The sequence below is a fragment of the Pelodiscus sinensis genome, chromosome 25 (assembly GCF_049634645.1).
Source record: "Pelodiscus sinensis isolate JC-2024 chromosome 25, ASM4963464v1, whole genome shotgun sequence".
In the NCBI taxonomy this organism is placed as follows: Eukaryota; Metazoa; Chordata; order Testudines; family Trionychidae; genus Pelodiscus; species Pelodiscus sinensis.
Window position 1 is genome coordinate 22,091,661 of NC_134735.1, and position 21,172 is coordinate 22,112,832.

A 21,172-nucleotide genomic window follows, 5' to 3' on the forward strand; every position below is an offset into this window, starting at 1 on the left:
CTTCCGGCCATCCTTAACCCTGGTTCAGGGTCCACTCAATGTGGACATGCTAGTTCGAATTAGCAAAATGCTAATTCGAACTAGTTTTTAGGTCTAGATGCACTAGTTCGAATTAGCTTAGTTTGAATTAACTAATTCGAATTATCTTAGTTTGAATTAGCGCTGTAGTGTAGACAGACCCCAACTGAGCTAATCAGCGCAGAGCAGAGCGGGAGAGTGACGTCGCGTGTCTTGCTCACAACACTCCTGTTAGTGCAGCCCAGAATCACGTTTGCTTTTTTTGCAACAGCGTCACACTGTTGACTCATATTTAACTTGAGGTCCACTCTGACCCCTGATCCCTTTCTGCCGTGCTCCTTCCCAGACAGTCGCTTCCCATTCTGTGTGTGTGAAACGGATTGTTCCTCCCTACGTGGAGCACTTTGTATCCAAACAGGGAGCGGCTCACAAATTTCAAAGAGAACAGCTACACTGCCCACACCAAGTGAACCAGCTATGTCCGCCACACCATCATACCCTGAGGGCCGGGGCCACCAGAAGAAGAGACACCTGAACAGAACCAAGGAGAAAAGACTGTTCTTTCTTTCCATTACTGGTGTCATAATAAGAACATAAGAACGGCAATACTGGGTCAAACCAAAGATCCAGCTAACCCAGTGTCCTGTCTGCCCACAGTGGCCAATGCCAGAGGCCCCAGAGGGAGGGAACACAACAGGGAATCCTCACGTGATCCCTCTCCTGCCATCCATTTCCAGACAAACAGGCTAGGTCCATCAATGGCTATTACAGTCCTAGCCTTCACAACATCCTCTGGTAAGGAGTTCCACAGGTTGACTGTGCGCTGAGTGAAGAAAAACTTCCTTTTGTTTGTTTTAAACCTGCTGCCTATTAATTTCATTTGGTGACCCCTAGTCCTTATATTGCAGGAATACGTAAATAATTTTTCCTTATTCACCTTTTCTACACCACTGATGATTATATAGACCTCTATCATATTCCCCCTTAGTCTCCTCTTTTCTAAGTTGAAAAGTCCAAGTCTTTTTAGTCTCTCTTCATATGGGACCTGTTCCAAACCCCTCAGCATTTTTGTTGCCCTTTTCTGAACCTTTTCCAATGCCAATAGATCTTTTTTGAGATGACACGACCACATCTGTACACAGTATTCCAGATGTTCGTGTCCCATGGTTTTATATGGAGGCAATAAGATATTCTCTGTCTTATTCTCTAGCCCTGTTCTAATGATTCCTCACATTCTATTTGCTTTTTTCACTGCCGCTGCTCACTGCGTGGATGTTTTCAGAGAACTATTCAAGATCTCTCTTGAGTAGTTGTAGCTAAATTAGCCCCCATCATATTGTATAGATAGTTGGGGTTATGTTTTCCAATGGGCATTACTTTACATTTATCCAAATGAAATTAAATTTCATTTGCCGTTTTGTTGCCCAATCACTTAGCTTGGTGAGACCTTTTGAAGCGCTTCACAGTCCGCTTTAGTCTTAACTATCTTGAGCAGTTTGGGATCATCTGCAAAGTTTGCCACCTCACTGTTTGCCCCTTTCTCCACATCACTTATAAGTAGGTTGAATGGGACTGGTCCCAGGACAGACCCTTAGGGGACCCCCAGTTACCTCTCTCCACTCAGAAAACGGACTGTTTATTCCTACCCCTTGTTTCCTCTTTTAACCAGCTATCAGTCCACGAAAGGACCTTCCCTCTTATCCCATGGCAACTTATCCCGCGTCCTCTGAGAGGTGCTGCTCATGCCCATTCAGCGTAGGGGACTGTGGAGTGGGAGGAGTTCACTGGCATGCCGACTGCAACCCAGCTCTTGCAAAGGCTTGTGGCAGCAGGACATGGTGCGTAGCGAAGGTTTGCACCAAGGACCACCTCACAGCCTTGCCAGTCTCCTGCACAGGAACACTGGAAGGCTGCCAAGGAGGCTTGTGCTCTGGTCGAAGGGGCCCTGCCTAGCAGAGGCAGCTGAATACCCGCCGGTTGGGAGCATGTCCGAATGCAGCAGGTTAGTCAATTGGAGACCCAGAGCCCCGTCACCCTCTCTGCCTATGCAGCAAAGAGCTGGGGCACTCTCGGAACGGCTTCGTTCTGCCGGCGTGAAAAGCAAGGGCCCTGCAAACGGCCAGGGCTTGCAGTCACCTCTCCTCATGGGCTGCGTGAGGTCTCAGGGAGGAGAATATCCTGGCCCATGTGGAAGGCCGAGGCCTTGGGTAGGAAGGCAGGGTCTCGTTGCAGCTGGACCTAGTCTTTAGAGACAGCGTATGGGGGCTCCGAAGTCAAGGCACACAGCTCGGAGACCTCTTAGCAGGAAGGCTGCCTTCCAAGACAGGGCAGACGGGAGCACGCGGCCAGGGGCTCGAAGGGGGGTCCGGTAAGTCTGGAGAGCTGCCATTGGGAAGGGGAAGCCATACACGTGGGAAGAGCCACTGGAGACCCTTCTGGAGCCTGGCCGCCACGTCATGCGAAAACACCGACTCGCGTTGAATCGGCAGGTGGAAGGGTGAGATCGCTGCCAGGTGCACTCTGAGGGACACGAGCGCCAGGCCCTCCTCCTTTCCGTAGAGAAGATGATCAAGGATGGTGAAATAGGAGCCTCCACTGGGTGAGGCCTCTCTGCTCGGCCATGCCAGGGGCCTAGTCCACTTGGCCACACACATTTGCCTGGTCCATGGCTTGCAGCTTCCCAAGAGGACCTGCTGGACCACCGCTGAGCAGGACTGTTCCTCTGTATGCAGCCACGCGAGGAGCGGAGCGACGGCAGGTGCGGGTGGAGCGTGCAGCCGTGGTCCTGAGAGAGCAGGTCTGGCGGAGGCCAGGGCCACGAAGGAAGCCCCGTGAGGCTCATCAGAAAGTGCTGAGTGCTGGCGGGGTCGTGCCGGTGCGATGAAAGTGACCGTGGCTGTGCCCTGCTTGACTTTCACCAGGCCCTTGGCGATGAGGGGTCCTGGGGAAAGGCACAAAACAAGTCACGGGGCCACAGGGCCCAGGAAGGCATCTGCCAGGGAGTCTGCGCTCACACGTCGTCTGGCGCAGAAATTGGGGCACCTGGTGTTCTGCCTGGTGGCGGCGGCGGCCATGGGGCGAGAGCCCCACTTCAGAGCAGCATGGCGGTGGCTCGGAACGGCCTGCTCAGAGTGTCGCTCCTGGGAGGTGACGGGCCATGCTGGGAGCAGGAGTCCCAGAGATGGATGGCCTCCTGACAGAGCGACCTGGATCGAGTTTCCCCTTGATGCTCAGCATAAAACACTGGTTGGGTTCCACATTCTCGCTAATTTTTTCCATCCGGGGTGGAATAAATGTTATTGTGTGCACCCAGGCATGTGCAGTTGTGCACCACCAGTAGAAACATGTGCTGCTGGCTATGGGCCCTGTGGGCGCTCTGCTAACCAGCTGGGTGGCATTTGGATACGCTGGCTGTACTGCCCATGAAGGCCTGGACAACTCTGCCCACCAGGTGAGGGGGGAAGCCCTTGCACACCCTGCGAACCTCCTGTGACATTTCTGCACGGCCCAGGTGCCTCGGGCCTGGAGATCATCCCAGGCCTGCAGCCTCCGATCGACGCCAGCTCGACACGGCAGGGAGGAGCTGGAATGGCAGGCCCGTCAAGCCATTCCCACGGTTGGTCCAGCAGGCGAGAGTGAAGGATTGGAGCCGAATGGTCACAACCCCGCTGGGGGAGTGTCTGGAGGGTGCAGAGACCGACACCCTAAGCAGAAGATCCACATCCCTGAGAACACTGGAACTGGAGTCACCCTTAATGAGCCAATTGTCCTGAGAAGGGCAGATCTGCATTCCCTGTGCCATGCATTCGGTGAACACCACGGGCCGTGGCTAGGCTGAACGGGAGAACTGTGAACTCGGAGGCTACGTCACATTGGCAAGATTTTGCGCAAATACGCTTTAACGCAGGAGTTTTTGTGTTAGAGTATTTGTGCAAGAGAGCGTCTACACTGGCATGTGCTTTTGCACAAGAGCATCCATGCCAGTGTAGACGCTCTCTTGCACAAGAAAGCTCTCATGGCCATTTTAACCATCGGGCTTTCTTGTGCAAGAAATTCATGTTGCCTGTCTACACTGGCCTCTTGTGCAAGAACACTTGCACAAAAGGGCTTATTCCTGAGTGGGAGCGTCATAGTTCTTGCGCAAGAAGCCCTGATTTCACACATTAGAACATCAGGGTTCTTGCACAAGAACTCGCGGCCAGTGTAGACAGGCAGCCAGTTTTTGTGCAAAATCTTGCCAGTGTAGACGCAGCCGGAGTGGTCAGCACCTGCCATGGACCATGGGAAATGTCTGTGTCCCTCGAACATCGCAATACCTTGCTAGCAAGGGCAGCTTGCCAGCCTCCCGGATCCAGGGAGGGGATGATAGGGGCCACAGAAACCACATGGAACTTGAGCCTCACCAGGTAGCAAGTCAAGCCGCAGAGGTCCAGACCTACGTTGAACGGACATGAGCAAGCCTTGAAGAACCCTGGATCCTGAGTCTGGAGAACATGCAGGATACTGCTGACAGAGGACAGACAGACAGAGCCCCCACATCTCCTGTTTAGAGACCCTTGCACCGAGGCTAGTGAAGAGGGAAGGGTTATCTTTATGTATTGGTAGTGGGGCAAGTTCAGAGCGATGCATCGGAGAGCAGTCCTGCTCCAGCTTTCTTTAAACTATTCCACTGCATGGTCGTGGGCAGGAGGCAGACCTGACAGAGCCTCGTTCACATTCCTGTTCCCAGCTCAACTATTCAGCCACTTCGCGAGCCCTGTGCTCACAGCTCCGTCTGCACCGAGGTGGCCGCTTTGAGGGTGACCGAAGGAACCGCCCCAGCAGCGGGATACGCTCGTGTCTAGGCAGCCGTGCGTAGCCTGTAACTGACCCGGGAACACGAAAGGGGAAGCGCTGGGAGCCAAGTATTGGGAGCGGAACGCCCGTGGGATGCACGGAATGTGCACGAGCAGCTAGGCCAGTCCCACATGCGACTAGGTAAGGGAGCACCCGGCTGCTGTCCAGCTGCCACCTCCACACCCGCGGGGCCTTGCCGGCCCTGTGTACATGGCTGCACTTGTGTGTGCACATGGTTTGCACTGCCTGGGTGTGACGTAGTGGGGGTACTTGCTGGGCTGTTGTGACCTCTGCTGTCTGGAGCAAGACCCATCAGGGAAAACCTCATTATGCAAAGGTGACTCCATACCGGTTGAACCAGCCAACCCCCCCCATGGGGAGAAACAAAGGGAGGTGGATGCTGCCCTGGCTGGGGGCAGGGCTGGAAGAGGGGAGTTAGTTCCTGTCGGGAAAGCAGGGGAGAAGGAACTGGGGAGGGGGCTGGGACTCCCCTATCTCAAGGGGGCACTGAGGCCTCTTAGCCCCCAGTTCCTGTAACCAGATTACATCTGTGCTGCGCTGTGTCCTGGAGAAGCAATAAACCACCCTCAATTCCACTGGCTGGTGGAGTCTGTTTGTGCCATTTCAGGGTGCAGGAGACGGGGGAACCCCAACGCGCCGTCACACTGGGCGAGCCCTTTGTAACGGGACAATGCACAGTCCTGGCGCCACTGTGTGAGCCGACAGCTCCCAGCAGGCACCTGAGTGCTCAGCACATCGAGGCAAAGCGGCCGAGTGTCGCAGGGGCTCAGTGAGCGTCAGGCCTGCGATGCCTCGGGCGCCGCTCCCAGCACGGCTGGCTCAGGCCTTCTGCTCGGACGGCCACGCGCAGGAGCCTGTGCACTTGGCCACGTGTGCTCGGTGGGGCGGGGCTTCACCCATCCATGTGCCCTTTGAGGGGCGAGCGCACTTTCATAGGAGCAGGGATTCTCCCCTCCCCCGCACTTCCATGTTGCACGAGCGCTGCCGGGGCAGACCACAGGCCAGCCCACCCCAGGGCGGCTGCACTTCCCTGTGGCAGCGCCCAGAGGCACAGCCGGAAGGGGCTCTGTTTGCTTTGGCATCGCTCTGCCCCCCACCAGGAGAGGGGTCTGCAGGCAAGACAGCATGTGGAGACCCCCCGCGCTGCCCGTCTCAGGGGCTGAGGGGCCCGCCAGCCACTTCCAGGAGCACAATTCCCACAGGGATACGGACTCCAGCCGCGCCAGGGTCGGCATTGAGGACTCACTGCTCAGAGAATGCAAGCGGAAGCGAGAAATGCAAATGAAGAACCCACTTTGCAAGCGGTAAAGGGGTAACAACCCCCACGCGCGGGGCTGGGAGGTGAGTGCGGGGCGGTGACAGATCGGTATTGCCAAGCTCCCTCCATCCCCTTCTCTGTGTGGGGACGGGACGGGGTGGAGGGGAGGGTCCCCCTGACATGAACCCCCCTTTCTCCCTCCCACACCCTGCACAGCGAGCAGGGAGGTGGGGGGAGGGGCAACTGCAGCGCCAGCCTTGAGAGCGTCCTGGCCAGACTAGTCAGGATGATCTGCCAGAGGCTCCAGGATCTACCGGTAGCTCCCGATCGACTGCTTGGTGCCCACTGCCCCACGGCCGCTGGGAGCCCGCTGGCTTTCAGCCCATGCGCTGGAAGCTGAGGCACTAAGCCCCACCGGGCCCAGGTTCGGTTCTGCCCGCCCGTGTTACAAAAGCTTCTCTCCTCATGTAAGCGGGGCAGCGGTGCCTCCCAAGCCAGGCTCGGCCGAAGGCTGCACCACGCTGCAGGGCAGCTGGGGACGAGCCCCAGCGTCAGGTGAGGGCAGGAGGTGAAGTGGCCGGCTGCCCCTGGGTAAGAGCCAGCTCAGCCGGAGGAGCTCCCTGCACCCCCCGAGAGAGACAGTCTGCCCGAGGTGGGGCGTGTCCCCCGCTGAGCGCCCTGGGGTGTGGGGCGAGCCCCGGCCTGCGCTGCAGACGGCAGAGCCAGGCGGAGAGTGGGAACGGGATTGTGTAAGGTCCCTAGGAGCCAGCCTGGCTCCTGGCTCCTGCACGTCAGCCCAGCCCCGATGACCCTCCCCTTCCCTCTGCCAACAAACCCGGAGCCTTCCCTGGGCTCGACTGGCTCCAGCGGATGCTGCGGCCCGACAGTGCTGAGTGGAGCCGAGCTGGCCAAGCCCCACCTGCTCCCCTCTCCTCCCGACCCCGGGGCCCGAGGCTCCTCCCTGGAGTTCAGGACCCGGAGGCCTGCTCCTCCCGCCCCCATGAAAGGAGCCAGACCCCCTCGGAGACTACGAAGGCTGCTCAGAAGAGGCCCAGGGCGTGCAGAGCAGGGCCAGACGAGCTGCTCCGCACGCCAGGGTGTGGGGACACTGCCCCACTGGGCTGGGGTGGGGTAGGGACCAGGGCAGTGAACTTTTGAACCTGCCGTCTGGAGCTCAGCGCGTTCCCTTCACCCAAGTGGCAAATAAACGTCTCGTCTCTGAGCGAGTCTGTCTGCAATTACCGCTTGGCATGTCTGCTTCAGCGCGGCCCAATCGCTGGCACCGCGCCAGGTGGCAGGCGGCTGCTAAGAACCCTTTTTTCTGAGCAAATCAAAGGTGTCTGCTCAGCTTCCCTGTCTCGGCCTCCCCGGAGCTCCCCAGACACTGCCTGTGCTTCAAAAGCACCCCGGCGCGCCCGCCCCTTGATACTCACAGCCCCTCGCGGCCCCCTGCAGGGATGAGCCACTCTCCCCTCCGGGCCCCAGAGAAAGGGCAGGGGCGGGGGGCGACGAAGGGCCAGGCTCCTGCCTGTTCACCCAATCGGATTGTCACAATATTTACCAGCATCTCCTGTGCACGCCCACTAGGCAATTATACAGCCGGGGTGTGTGCATGTGAGTGTGAGTGTGAGAGAGGGAGAGGCAGGCCAGGGGGGGTGTGGCAGTCAGAGGACACGTGTGCACAGGTGCTGAATATGCTGGGTGTGCGTGTGCACGCAGGTATGTGGCAGTGCGTACGGTGGCATGTGTATTCACGGGTCTTTCAGCGTGCGATGTGCGTGCAATGAGGATATTGGTGGTGTGCGTGCACAGGGGAGCGCTAGAGTATAGGGCAGAGTGAGTGTGCAAGTCGGGTAGCCAGATGGTTTCAACAAAAATACCGGACACACTTGACATTCCACCACAATCTACATTCCAGCTTATTTAGAGGATACCGGACAGTTCCATTTGCTCAATTTGTTTCCCGAACAGAAGGCTCAAATACTGGACTGTCCGGTTCAAAGCCGGACTCCTGGCAACCCTATGTGCACGTGCGGCAGCCTGTAGCAGGGTGGCTGCACTAGTGAGCACGAGGGAAACCTGCTCGTGCGAGGTGTGTTTACTTTGTGCTGCCACGTGTTTTAACCAGCTCTGTGCTGAGTGCCCAGTGATGGGCGGGAAAAGGCCTTGCCAAGGGAGGGTCTCCCCCTTGTGTCTGGGTCCATCCCAGGAGAGGGGGCCTGCTCTTGCTGCTATGGCCGGGCCAGGGTCTGGCACTGCACAGGCCTCTCGCCCTCCCTAGCCTTGCCACTCAGCCTGGCTGCAGCCTTTCCCCGCTCTGATTCACAGGGGCCATGGGCCAACCCCAGGCCTTGGAGTTCCCAGCACCTGGGGCCAACAGGTAGCGACTCCCCGGCCTTCTCCCCACGCCCAAGGAGACCAGGCACCCTACGGTCGCCCCCATGCCTGTGGGCTACACTCCAACCAGCCCGCGCCTGGCTGCCGGTGGCAGCGCAAGGAGCCGTATCCGGAGTCTGGCCTGCTCCAGCCCCTGCTCTGCTCTGACGCTGCCCTGGAGACAGCAAGCCGCAGAGGCAGAGCTAGGGACCAGGGCAGAGCAGGGCTGGTCCTGCCACTCCGCAGGCTCTTCAGGAGGCTCGTGGGAACCCGGAGAGCTGCTGGGGGGGAGGGGCAAGGGTACGACAGGGTCCCAGCCAGCAGCACAGGGTGCAGCTCTCCAGAGCTAGAGAGAGGCAGAAGCCGGCACTGGGAAGAGAGGCTGGCGTGGCATGGAGCCTGTGAAACAGCAGCTCGCAAGAGCTCCGCTCTCCCTGCCAGACGTTAGCGCCCGTGGGGAGCTAGCGCGCCACTCCTGGGCTCGCCTCCCCCCTCAGCTAACTGCTCCGTGCCTCAGCTTCCCTACCTCCGCGAGGCGCGTAGGTGGTTAAAGAGCAGCATGCAGAGAAGGGAGACGGTAGCTGCTGCCGTTCCCTGCTCCGGAAACCCGGGCTTTCCCTGCCTGCAAGGGGAGGGGCCCAGGCCTGCTGGGACGGACCCTGGCCTGCGTCCCCCTTCCTGGAGCGAGGCAGCGGCAGGAGAGCTCCTCTCTCCCCGCGGGCCTGGGCCTGGGCCTGGGCCGGGCTGGCAGCTGGCCTTGCTGGCGAGCAGCCTGGCCAAGCAGAGTCAGGAACAGATGCCGTCCAAAAGGAGCAGCAGCAGCAAGCGGGTGGCCTGCGCCAGAGTCCTCGCGTGACCCGCCGCGCCTTCCACCTGGGGCAGCAGGCGTCTGGCTGATTCCAAGCAGAGGGGGCGGGGGCAGGGCAGGATGGGGGGTGGAGGGGGAACCCGCCTCCCTGCAGGCTCCCCGGTCTGTCTGAGGGGCCTGGGGAATGAGCTGCCTTGAGGGCGGGGGGCACGAGGAGGCCAGCTCAGCCGCCCCAACAGCCCCCGGGCAGCTGCAAGGTATTCGGAGAGTCTCTGCCCAGAAGAAATCCACCTGCCGGGCTCTGTGACGAGCAAACCGGGGGGTGAGCAGCCCCACCCAGCCAGCCCTGCCTGCGGGGCCTCACTTGCCACCTTCACGCTCTCTGGTCATCGCGGGCGTGTGGTTCCCAGGTGCCCCTGAAATTCCATCACACGAGGCCACGGCTCATCTGCGGGGCATCCCCCGCACAGACCTCTGCTCCCAGCCGGACCCTTCCACCCTCGCCAGCAGAGGGGGCAAGCCTCCCCCGCAGCACCCGGCCCCTGCCTCCAGCCATCAACCCCACTGCTCCCTCTGCCCCCGCAGCCTAACCTCCTCCTCCGCCCCGGGCTGAGACGCTGCCGGACAGCACCCTGCACAGAGCAGCCCTCTCCCTGCCCCGCTGCTGGTGCCCAGTCACAGCAGTCCCCAAGAGCCGGCCACAGGGAAACTTCTGTTTGCCCCGGCAGCCTGGCCTGCTCCTGCTCAGTGCAGGGAGGCGACAGGAGTTCAGCTGCCGGTTCCTAGTTTCCCGGAGCACATGCACACCGAGATTTTTCAGCAGCTTATGACTTAGCCAAACGTGGGAGTTTTTCATGACAACAGCAGAGACGTGTCCCTGCTGCCAGCCCGTGCCCGCTGACACGCCCAGCCCGCTGACACGCCCAGCCCGTGCCCGCTGACACGCCCAGCCCGCTGACACGCCCAGCCCGTGCCCGCTGACATGCCCAGCCCGCTGACACGCCCAGCCCGTGCCCGCTGACACGCCCAGCCCGCTGACACGCCCAGCCCGTGCCCACTGACACGCCCGTGCCCGCTGACACGCCCAGCCCGCTGACACGCCCAGCCCGTGCCCGCTGACACGCCCAGCCCGCTGACACGCCCAGCCCACTGACACGCCCAGCCCGCTGACACGCCCAGCCCGTGCCCACTGACACGCCCAGCCCGCTGACACGCCCAGCCCGTGCCCGCTGACACGCCCAGCCCGTGCCCGCTGACATGCCCAGCCCACTGACACGCCCAGCCCGTGCCCGCTGACACGCCCAGCCCGCTGACACGCCCAGCCCGTGCCCACTGACACGCCCGTGCCCACTGACACGCCCAGCCCGCTGACACGCCCAGCCCGTGCCCGCTGACACGCCCAGCCCGCTGACACGCCCAGCCCGCTGACACGCCCAGCCCGTGCCCGCTGACACGCCCAGCCCGCTGACACGCCCAGCCCATGCCCGCTGACACGCCCAGCCCGTGCCCGCTGACATGCCCAGCCCACTGACACGCCCAGCCCGCTGACACGCCCAGCCCGTGCCCGCTGACACGCCCAGCCCGTGCCCGCTGACACGCCCAGCCCGCTGACACGCCCAGCCCGTGCCCGCTGACACGCCCAGCCCGCTGACACGCCCAGCCCGTGCCCGCTGACACGCCCAGCCCGCTGACACGCCCGTGCCCGCTGACACGCCCGTGCCCGCTGACACGCCCGTGCCCGCTGACACGCCCAGCCCGTGCCCGCTGACACGCCCAGCCCGCTGACACGCCCAGCCTGTGCCCGCTGACACGCCCAGCCTGTGCCCGCTGACACGCCCAGCCCACTGACACGCCCAGCTCACTGACACGCCCAGCCTGTGCCCGCTGACACGTCCAGCCCACTGACACACCCAGCCTGTGCCCGCTGACATGCCCAGCCCACTGACACGCCCAGCCTGTGCCCGCTGACACACCCAGCCCACTGACACGCCCAGCCCGCTGACACGCCCAGCCTGTGCCCGCTGACACGCCCAGCCCGCTGACACGCCCAGCCCGCTGACACGCCCAGCCCGTGCCCGCTGACACGCCCAGCCCGCTGACACACCCAGCCCGCTGACACACCCAGCCTGTGCCCGCTGACACGCCCAGCCCGCTGACACACCCAGCCTGTGCCCGCTGACACGCCCAGCCCGCTGACACGCCCAGCCCGCTGACACGCCCAGCCCGTGCCCGCTGACATGCCCAGCCCGCTGACACGCCCAGCCCGCTCTCTGGAGCATGAGGCGCTGGCACTTCTTAGAAGCAAACACATTTCCCTCCTTTCGCTCTGGGAACAGGAGAGCTGTGGTTTGGTTGGAACGTCCCCGACCATTCGGCCCGAGGCAGCCACCCCGAGTGGGAAGGGGATGCTGGAAGCCAGGTCTTACAACCTCCATTGTAGCTGGTGGGACCAGCTCCACCTAGAGCCGAACCCCAGCACTGGGCTAGCAGAAAGCAGGGTGGCTCCTGAAGCGGGCCCCTGATGGGCACTAGGAGCGCAGCAGCAGCCCGCTCTTCCACAGGCAGGAGGGCGGACCCCGTGCACCCTAAGGCATGTGCCCCGCATAGCCGGAGAGAATCCATGCTCCTTGCCTGTGTGCCAGGGCGGCGACCCCGCGGCGGAGGCCACGCTGTCTGCACGGGAGGCTCCGCACCAGGCACCCTGCTGCGGGATGAAGCTCCAGGCCAGCACAGGAGCAGAATGCCGGGCAGAGGTCTAAGCATGCCCACCACACCCCATGGGAGCGATTGGGGGACTCCGCTTTTCCCAGCTCCCTCTCTTCCCCACCCCCACTGCACATATCGCCAAGGAAGCCTCAGCGGGAAGAAAACCAGCCAGCCCCACGAGCATCAAAGGGCTGGGAACGGGGCCCGGGCGCAGAGATCTCCCCCCAGGGCAGCAGCACAGAGCAGCTCTTCAGTCCGACCCTGGCACCTCGAGTCCTGCACCTGGGAGCTCAGCGTGACGGGAGCCAGCCGAAATACCGACGAGGCCCTTGACATAAAACCCCAAGGCCAGGCCGTCCCTTTGCCAGCCCAGGAACCTGGCCCTGGCTTCCCCGGGGCCGGCTGGGGAGACGCTGCCAGAGAGCAGCCGCCTGGCAGGGCTCCGTGGCGTCCCCGGCAGCTGAAGTGCGGTTCGTATTCCAGTGGCCATTAAACACGAAGGAAGGGAGCTGGGAGCAGAGCAGGCTGCTCACTCGGAGCCGCTCCCTGGGGGCTCATAAAGCCCCACTCACCGTGTAGTATCACTTTTATGTTCTCATAAAGCGGGACCATTTAGCGGGTTTGTGTTACTTCAGCAGTTAGCGCTGCCGGAGAAGGGTGGAACCCACCCGGCCAGCAGAGAGAAAAGCGGCGGGGAGGAGGGGAGCCCGGCTAGCGAGGATTCCTCACGTCTCTCGCCAGCTGCCTTGCCCTGCACCGCACCCGGCTCCCACACAGCTAATCCCCAGGGTCTGCGCGCCGCGCGGCATTGTCACCGCGCACCGCTCCGAGGGGAACAGGCCAGGGGACGTGACTGCCCCGAGGAGACAGGACAAAGGCTGCTCTGTGCAGCAGCATCTGCCCAGCCCGGATCCTCGCAGGCTGCAGCGGGAGCGTTACTCCAGAGCCCACACGCCAGGCCTGGGAACCAGCCCCCCAACTGGGCCTTAGCTTGCAGGGAGGGGAACAGAGCCCTCACCACAGCAACCGCAGCCCCCAGCGCCGCTTCGCCACCACAGGGACCGGGGCGCCAGCAAGCCCAGGAGGTGGCAGGAGAGGGCCAAGCCCAGAGAAGGATTCGCGCACTCACCTCCAGGGCATGGGGGGAGGGGGCTGGATCCAGGGGGTCATTTGGGGAGTTTGTTAGCTCACGTTTGAGGAGGGAACAGGGAGGGGTTTCTTGGTCCCTCCCGGCCCCGCTCCAGGACCAGTCTCGTGGGGTGCTAAGGGGGGCTGCTCTGGGCCTGTCAGTTCCCTGCCCGCCACCATTCCAGCAGGTGGCTAGGAGGACCCCTGGAGAGGGGCGTTACCTCCTCTGCTCAGCCTTGGCCTAGGAGCAGTGAGCAGCCTGCTGATCACACATGGGGCACGGCCCAAACCTTCTCGTGGGGGTCGCCCCAGCCACCCCCTCCAAACCACGGCCCAGAGCAGCCACTGCCCACGGCAAGGATCGCCCTGCGAGTCCCCCTGGGCCCTGGACGGGGGGAGCGCACTACACAGCACGGCGACTCCACCGGGGCCCCCTCGGGGTGGCTGCTGCCCATGGAAGCAAATGGGAAGGTGCAGCAGCCTGGAGTCTGGTGGGAGGCCTGGGTGGGGCAGCAGGGGCCCAAGCTGGCAGCCCAAGAGGGGCACGGGCATGGCCCGAGGGCGGGGCCAGAGGAATATGTTGGCACACGGGGCTGCCAGGGACAGGTGGAATAAGAGCCCAGAGCCCCAGCAGTGCCCTCCCTCTGCCCTCTGCCCTCATGGTGGCACCGAGAGCCGCTCCCAGCTGCCCCTGCCATTCCCCCACCCTCCTACGAGGGGCGCTGCGCTCCAGGAGCGATTCCGGCACAGCCACTGCATTACTCCCCTTGCTCCTGCTCAGGGGAGGAGGGGCCCCACTTCCCGCCTGGGCTGTGCAAACTGGCCCAAGCAATGGGGCTTCCACCTGCGGCCCTGCCCCAGCCCGAGGCCCCGCCCCAGCCCGAGGCCCCAGCCGCCGTGCTGAGGCTCTGTGGCCAGTGCGCCGGGGACAGGGAGAGCCCGGCTCGCAGCCCTGTCAGAGCTACAGCAAGCAGCCACCCGCCAGCTCGCCCCGCTTGGGATGTCAAAGCGGAGCCGGAGAACGCGGCGGAGCGGCTGCCTCTTGACGGAGGGTGCTGGCTTCCCATTAACAAGTGGAAAGCGTGAGCTGGAGCAGAAAACTTCAAGCGCTTAGGAATTGATAAAATAACAACTCCCTAATTAAGCAGAACTGTCAGTCACAGGCGCTGGCTGCCCTGCACTGGGAGAAAGCAGCAGTTTCCAGCGCACGTGCCTGGCATAACAGCACGGTGGGATGCGGCCGCTCAGAAGCGCAGCGGGGACCCCAGGACATGCCTGCAGGGCACCGCTCCCCGTTAGCCAGGCAGTACGCTGGAAGCAGCATGACCCAGAGGTCTGAATACAACAGAGACCAGCGGCCAAGACTCCCTCGTCCCATTCCGAACTGTGACTGTGGGCAAGTCATTGAAACACTGTGCCTCAGTTTCCCCCGACGCAAGGCAGGGTTGCTGCAACCCACCCCGTGGCTGGGAAGGGCACAGGGGCTTGGGCCGGGGCAGAACTCTGCTCTGAGCAGTGCCATCCGGCCAAACCCAGCTCCCCGTGCTCCCACTGCAGGGGCAAAGCCCGCTCAGCCCTGCCCCGGGACAGCGAAAGGACCCTCCCGTGCAGGCACAGGCTGTGCACAGGCAGGCGCCAGGAGGAACCGGCTGTGAGGGCCAAGAACAAAGGCCTGAGGGGCTGGTAAGGAGAAGCGTGCGTGCAGGAGAGATTCCCAGAGACCCGTGCCTCCTGTAGTCAGCCCCACCCCCGCCACAGGTTGGGCCTGGAAGGCGCATTCCCACCCCACGGAGCAGAACGACAGCTCTGCCGAGTGCCAGGCACAGCTGGGGGGGGGGGGGAGCGTGGCCTGTGTAGTGGCGCAGGCAGGGCGGGATGCGGTTCTGTGCCCAGCTCTGCAGTGGCTGAAAGCAGGAGCGCCTGGCTCTGTGTTGGGCTCGGAGAGGGAGCCCGGTCTAGTGAGCAGAGCTCTGGTTCTGAGTGGGGTCCAGTGGGCTGAGCCGGTTGGAGTCAGGGTTTGACTCTGCCTGTGGCACGTTCCCCCTGCAGTGAGGCCAGAGCCCCCTTTGCGCAGTGCTGGGTGCTCTGGGCAGCCCCGCAGCGCTCGGGCAGAGCCCTAGGATCATGCTACTCGCTCAGGAGCTGACAGGCAAAGCCCGGTTCTCCCGCCAACACGCCAGCGTGTCAGTGACAAAAGGCTGGAAAGCCAGAACGCCTCTCCTAGGCTGGGCACTGTACGAAGCAGCTGATTGCTGCGCCAGGTGTGCCCGCTGCCAGCCTGGGGCCAGGAGAGGGAGCCCGCAGGGGCGTAGGGATCTTAGCACTGGGGAGGAGCTGTGTGTTCCCGGGGAGCCAGGCTTGGCTCTGATGGGGGAGGAAGACAGCTCTGGTGCTGGCCGAGGGTAGGGGCCGGGGCAAGGCCTGGCATTTGGAGCAGGGTGCAGACAGACTTTCACTTCAGACACTCCCTCCCTGCCCCCGCGGCTGCAGGTGCAGCAACCATCTTCGTTTCAGGGAGGACGCAGGGGCTGCATGCGAGACAGCAACTCTGGCTTTGAAGCCTGGCACGTTACAGGGATGGCACAGCCGCCCCCCCCCCAGCGGCATTGTGGCTGTAGCTGGACATGCCAGACACATTGGCTCCAGCCAAGAAACCCAATGGCCTGGCTTGGCACAGCGCCCCAGCAGCTCGCTCCTTCGGCTGCTGGAGACCGGGAGAAGGCAGGCCCCTGTGGAGCACCAGCCACAGGCTCAGCAAGCCCCACCGGGAGGACCAGAGACCGAAGGGCACACGGCCGTGCCGCGCACAGGAGAGGCTCCAGGCTCCAGCACAGGTGGGGAACGTGGCTCCAGAGTGCCGGATGCGGAGAGGGAGAGTCACGCAGCACCCAGGGCTCCGGGCTCCCGGAAACCCTGCTCTGCCCAGAGTCACAGGGGCTCCTGCCCTAGGGAATGCTGCTACTGTCAGGATCTGCTGCACTGGAGCTCACTACGGGGCCTTCCCACTAGCTGTGTGCTGGGCAGGCGGCCTGCTGACAGCTGGTGTCAGACACGCTCTGAAAGTCACCAAGAGGCTGCGGGAGAGGAGTGGCTACTTACTGCAGCTGTACCACACTGCAGACAAACCTGCCTGCTCTCAGCCCAAGCAAGAGGCACAGAAGCCAGCACAGGAACCACCTGCCGGCCGGAGGGGTGGGGGGAGAGGCGAGGCTCTGGAAGCAGATTGCACTCACTCCCTAATCCCCTGGGTCCTGGGACGCCCACACCCAGTGCCCAGTGCTGGCTGAGCACTTGGGGGGACCCTCAGCTCCTGTCTCCTCCCCCAGCTGCAGCAGCAGGGTCCGAGCAGGAGTCGGACTCCCTCAGAGCACAGCTGAGAGAACTGCTCTTCCCTCCGGGCCAGTGCTGAGACTCCAGAGCCCATCCTGGCTTCACTGCAGCATGCTGGGGTCCACAGGGCCCTTGCCTCCGGTAGTCCCCCAACATCCCAATGGCCTCAGCGGGGGTGGGCCAGGCCAATTGCACTTTCCCAGCTTGCGTGCCTGTCTCAGGGTCACTCCCACTGTCATGATGCCCTTGATTTAATCAGCGATCCCCATCGGAGCTGGTAGCCTCAGCAGACTCTTGGCTCCACACGGGTGCTGGGAGGAAGGTAGTCGCTAGGTGGGGAGCGGAACCAGCCCTGCAAACTGCATCGTGCTCAAGTGCTCCCTAGTGGATTCTTCGGAGCAGCACCAGCCCAGCACGCTGCGAGGTCGCTGGCCCCTTCGCCGGGGCTGCAGCGGCCTGTGATGTACAGACAGCAGCACACCCAAGGGAAGGTGGGGACGGCCCCGATTCAGACACACCCACTCTCCCGGCAGGAAGCCCATTAACGCTAACCCGGTCCGAGGCTGGGCTGCGATAGCAACAAGCCCTTCCTGCTGCAAGGCCAGAGTCTCTGCTCGTCCCAGCCTTCGCGGGACTGCAAGCCCAGCCCTGTCCCAGCTCCGCCCTGCTCTCCCGCCCTGCAGAGGGACCCCACTTGGTCACTCCTCCTGCTTGCAAGCTGCAGGTAGCTTAACCCATGTGCTAGTGTTACAAGCCCCACTCCAAACCTGGCTCTCAGCCCACACGCCTCCCTTGGCCAGCGCTCTTTCCCGCTGGGTTAACCGCTTCTGCTCATGGGCAATTTCCATCTCCCATATGCCATTTCAGTGCCAGCACCATGCCACTAGACAACCTCAACCCTCTCCGTCTCCTACAGAGGACATCAAACCCCGCCCCACTGCTGCCGCCAACCCTCCCCAAGCCCCCTTCTCCCCTCTCACAGTAGAATCCTTTATCCTTCCAAGAGCCCATACACCGGGAGATCAAAACACACGTCTCATGCTCAGTAAGTAACATCCTAGGGAGCTGACCAAGGGATAGGAAGGGAATCCCTTTACCCACCACTGAAATGCAACCACCTCTGGGCTGGAACGTGGCAGCTGCCTAAGAGAATCTAATAATATTGCAGTTCCTCATGGAAGCCCAGTGCTCACGCCCTTGGGTGAGGGAGTTGTGGAACGCTCTGGATGCCTGTCACTCAGACGCCTTTCCAGTGCAGGACATTTCCCCGACCACCTCGTGTGGCAGACACACCCATGGACCTAGCCAGGAGACCGCACATCTCGCACGGATTTCATGCGCGCTCAGGTCAGCGCGCCCCGCACGCTCACTCCCTACAATTCCCCCTTGACAGTGCTCACGTGTAAAATGGTCGCGCTCTCCTCTGGTTTGTTTCAGCTCCTTTGCTACAAGCATGGCTTTGAGAGCAAAGCACTGAGCTGGGGCTTGGGAGAGCTAGGTGTGCGCAGCAGAGCCAGGAATCACGCCGTGTGTGACCCTGAGCAAGCCACCGCCTCTGTCCCGCCATCTGTCGGCCTGTCTTCTCCGTGAAGCATAAGCTCTAGCCCAGGAGGAGAGCCCCTCTGTCCAGCCATGCACAGCGGGGCCTCCCCTCAGCTGCCTCAGGGACTATGTTAATACAAGTGACCAGCGTGTTATCTGGAGTTAGCTCAGCACAAAGGTCTCCAGAGCAGTGAGGACGCCGCCTGGGGCTGGAGCAGCCCAGCCAGTAAGTCTGGAAGTGGGCTCAGCACGGCCAGACGCAGTACAACTCCTCCTGACCCCCACAGCAGCTGGGCTTGCTAATGTGGGACAGAGTTTGGCCCACACCCCACAACAGCCTTGGCCTTAGTGAACAGCCTGCTTCTTACCAGTCCACTAATCGCACTGGAGGTGGCAGGGTTTAGAGGAGGGGTTCAGCGGAACCAGCACCTTGACACCAGGCAATCTCGCCGCCCTGCCCAGTATTGCTCACAGGAGGCGTCTGTCCAAGTGCCAGCAGGTGCGACACTCAGCACAGCCTCTCCTCGCCACTTGGCTGCAGGTGTGTGGGCGCAGCACAGCCCCACGGGAAAGCACGCTCTGTGGGGATCAATGGCTGCCGACAGGAATATGTAACAAACCGAAGGCAGCAGCCCGGAGTGCTGCCAGTGAAACCAAACCCAGCGAGCAGAGGGCTGCATGCGCGCACGAGGGGAGGGAAACGCGCGGGGAAAGTCGCAGCGCTGCAAGAGTTAAGCCCTGCTCTGCTGGGCACTCACATGCACACGGAACGGCGCCTCACAAAGCCGTTGCCACAGAGCACACCTGTTCGTGGAGAGCCCTCCGCTCCGCTGCCAGCGGGCACCTACCGACGCTGGGCAAGGCAAGCAGTTAGCTCTAGGAGCGCAGGACAGGGCCCCCCTCATCTCGCCCCATGGACCACACACTGTTACGCTGTAGGGCAAATCCCAGTCGCCCTTTCCACACACAGGGCTGGGATTGGCAGGGCTGTCATTAATAATGCTCTAATGCTCACATATGGCAGGCAAAGGCGGCTTACAGCAGCACCCATTTTATCCTGACACACCGGGAGCCAAGACGGCTGTCACATGCTTGATTCCAGCTCTGCTAGCCACTAGTCCTGCCAGCCCGTGACAGAGGTGAGCCATTCACTTCTCCTGCGATCAAGCAGACAGGGATTTCTCCTCGCCCCAGCCCCTTGTCCTCAGGCTCCTCGCTCTAAAATGCAGCCCTGGAACAACGATTTGTAACAAGGCACAGAAGGAAGGGAGGGGAGGGGAGGGGAAGGGCAACCTCTGGGGTCAGGCATCCAAACAGGGTTTCAGTTCGCACCAGCAAGAGCCAGAGTCCTGCACACACGAGCACCTCCCTGCTGCTGCTGCCCAGGCTCCCTTCCAGATGGGTGGGTGCCTGGCAGTTCTAGCACGGGGACGGCAAGAACTGCCGGAGAGAATAATCCCCGGGCCAGCTGTCAGGAAGGGGGAGGGCCGCTCACAGCGGGTGAACAGGTGAACAGGAGCGAGCCCTGCAGTGAACCCTGCGACACACGCAGCAACAGGAATCTTCCTCTGCCCACCCTCGAGAAACCGGGAGACTCGCTCCCCAATTAGACGAGAAACCTCGCCAGTCCCAGCTCCCGGGGAACAGGGGAGCTCCGCTCACAGACGGCTCGGGCTGCCAGACCCCCGACCACGCCGGCCCTGGCCTCTGGCCGCTTGCACGGAAACTGGTCCACGCAGGACCCTGAGCAGAGAGAAACTTGCCGCTCCTCGCCTGGAGATGGGCAGCGGCAGGCGCAGCGCCCGGCCACCCAGATTAATTGAGCCGCACACATGGATTCAAATGACACTGGGCGCAGGGCTCTGGCCCCGCGGGGCTGCACCTACCTTCCAGCCGGCAGAGCTGTTGCTGTCGCCTTTATCCTTAAAGTAGGGGACGTATCTGACCATCCAGTCGTAGATCTGGGACAGGGTGAGCCGCTTCTCCGGGGAGCTCTCGATGGCCTTGGTGATGAGATCCGCGTAGGACAGGTTGCCCCAGGCATTGCGCCGCGAGTTCTTCGCCTTGCGGAGCTGTCCAACATCCGCCCCCAGCGCAGGCAGCGCCGAAGCGGCTTTGCGATCCGCCACGGCGCCCGTGTTCTCCGAGCCTTCGGCTGCCCCGCCGGGCGCTGGGGCTCGCGAGCCTCCGGTTGTCGCTGCGCCGCCGTCCTCCTCCTCCCCGGGGAAGTCGGGGTGAGGCAGCGGCCAGGTACAGGAGCGGGGGCGGCTCTGGGGTTCGAAATCCGGGTCGATTTCAACCTGATGCGCCTGCCGCTTCTCTTCCATGTTCCCCGCGCTCCGCCTCCCCCGCGGAGTCACGGCCGCGGAGAGCGAGCGAGCAGGGAGCCGACCGGGGCAAGCGCTCTCGGCACAGGCAGGGGGCGGGGGAGGGCGGCAGCCGCCGGGCCGGCCCCGGGAGTGCAGCGGGGCGGGGAACCAAGGGTGCACGGCGGTCCGAAGCCGAGCGCCGGCACCTAGGCGGCAGCTGGCCCCAGCCCCATGGCAGCCAGCGGCGGCGTCACGCGAGAGCTCCGGTAGGCTGCCCGATGCGGGGTGCCGAGGCAGTGACGGGCGCGGAGCGGCCCCGGCGCCGCGGGGCTCAGCCAGACTGGCATGGCGTGCGGCGGCTGGCGAGGGCGGCTGCATCCATCGGGGCCGGCTGCGGAGCGGCGGGAGGCGGTTCAGGCAGCAACAGATGCTCCGGAGCCGGAATCCCAGCTGGCCACCTGGGCGAGGAGCGGCGCTCTCCCGCCTGGCCCCCCGGGGACGCAGAGCCAGGAGGCGAAATCAGGTCATCGGGGGCGGGGGCAGCGGCCCCTCCCGGCGCAGGCTCCGCGGCAGGAGGCTGCCCTGGCTCAGGGCTGGGCTGCCCGCTGGCCGGCAGGTGCGTGGCTGGGCGGCCGAGCCGAGGCGGGCATGCTCACGGCTGCACGCACCTGCCCGCGCCCGGTCCCGGCCCGGGACTGGCGGATCCCGCCGCCTGCTTCGCCGCGCGCTGCAAGACTGGCCCCGCCGCAGCAGCCCGCACCTAGCACCTGCCGGCGCCGCGGGCCCCCGCTCCGCGCTGCGCCGCCCCCGCTGCCGCCGCCCTGGGCTGACGCCGCCTCT

At 63.0% G+C, this 21,172-nt stretch overlaps 1 protein-coding gene across 1 annotated transcript in view; it reads right to left on the reverse strand.

Annotated features, from left to right (window-relative positions):
• FOXO6 (forkhead box O6) overlaps window positions 1–20,399 on the reverse strand; it is a 72,634-nt gene extending 52,235 nt beyond the window's left edge. The window contains exon 1 of the mRNA XM_075909185.1: window positions 19,910–20,399. Within this exon, the coding sequence (XP_075765300.1) occupies window positions 19,910–20,350 (441 nt within the window). The 5' untranslated portion in view covers window positions 20,351–20,399. The remainder of the gene's footprint in view (window positions 1–19,909) is intronic.
• Between the last annotated feature and the right edge of the window lie 773 nt (window positions 20,400–21,172).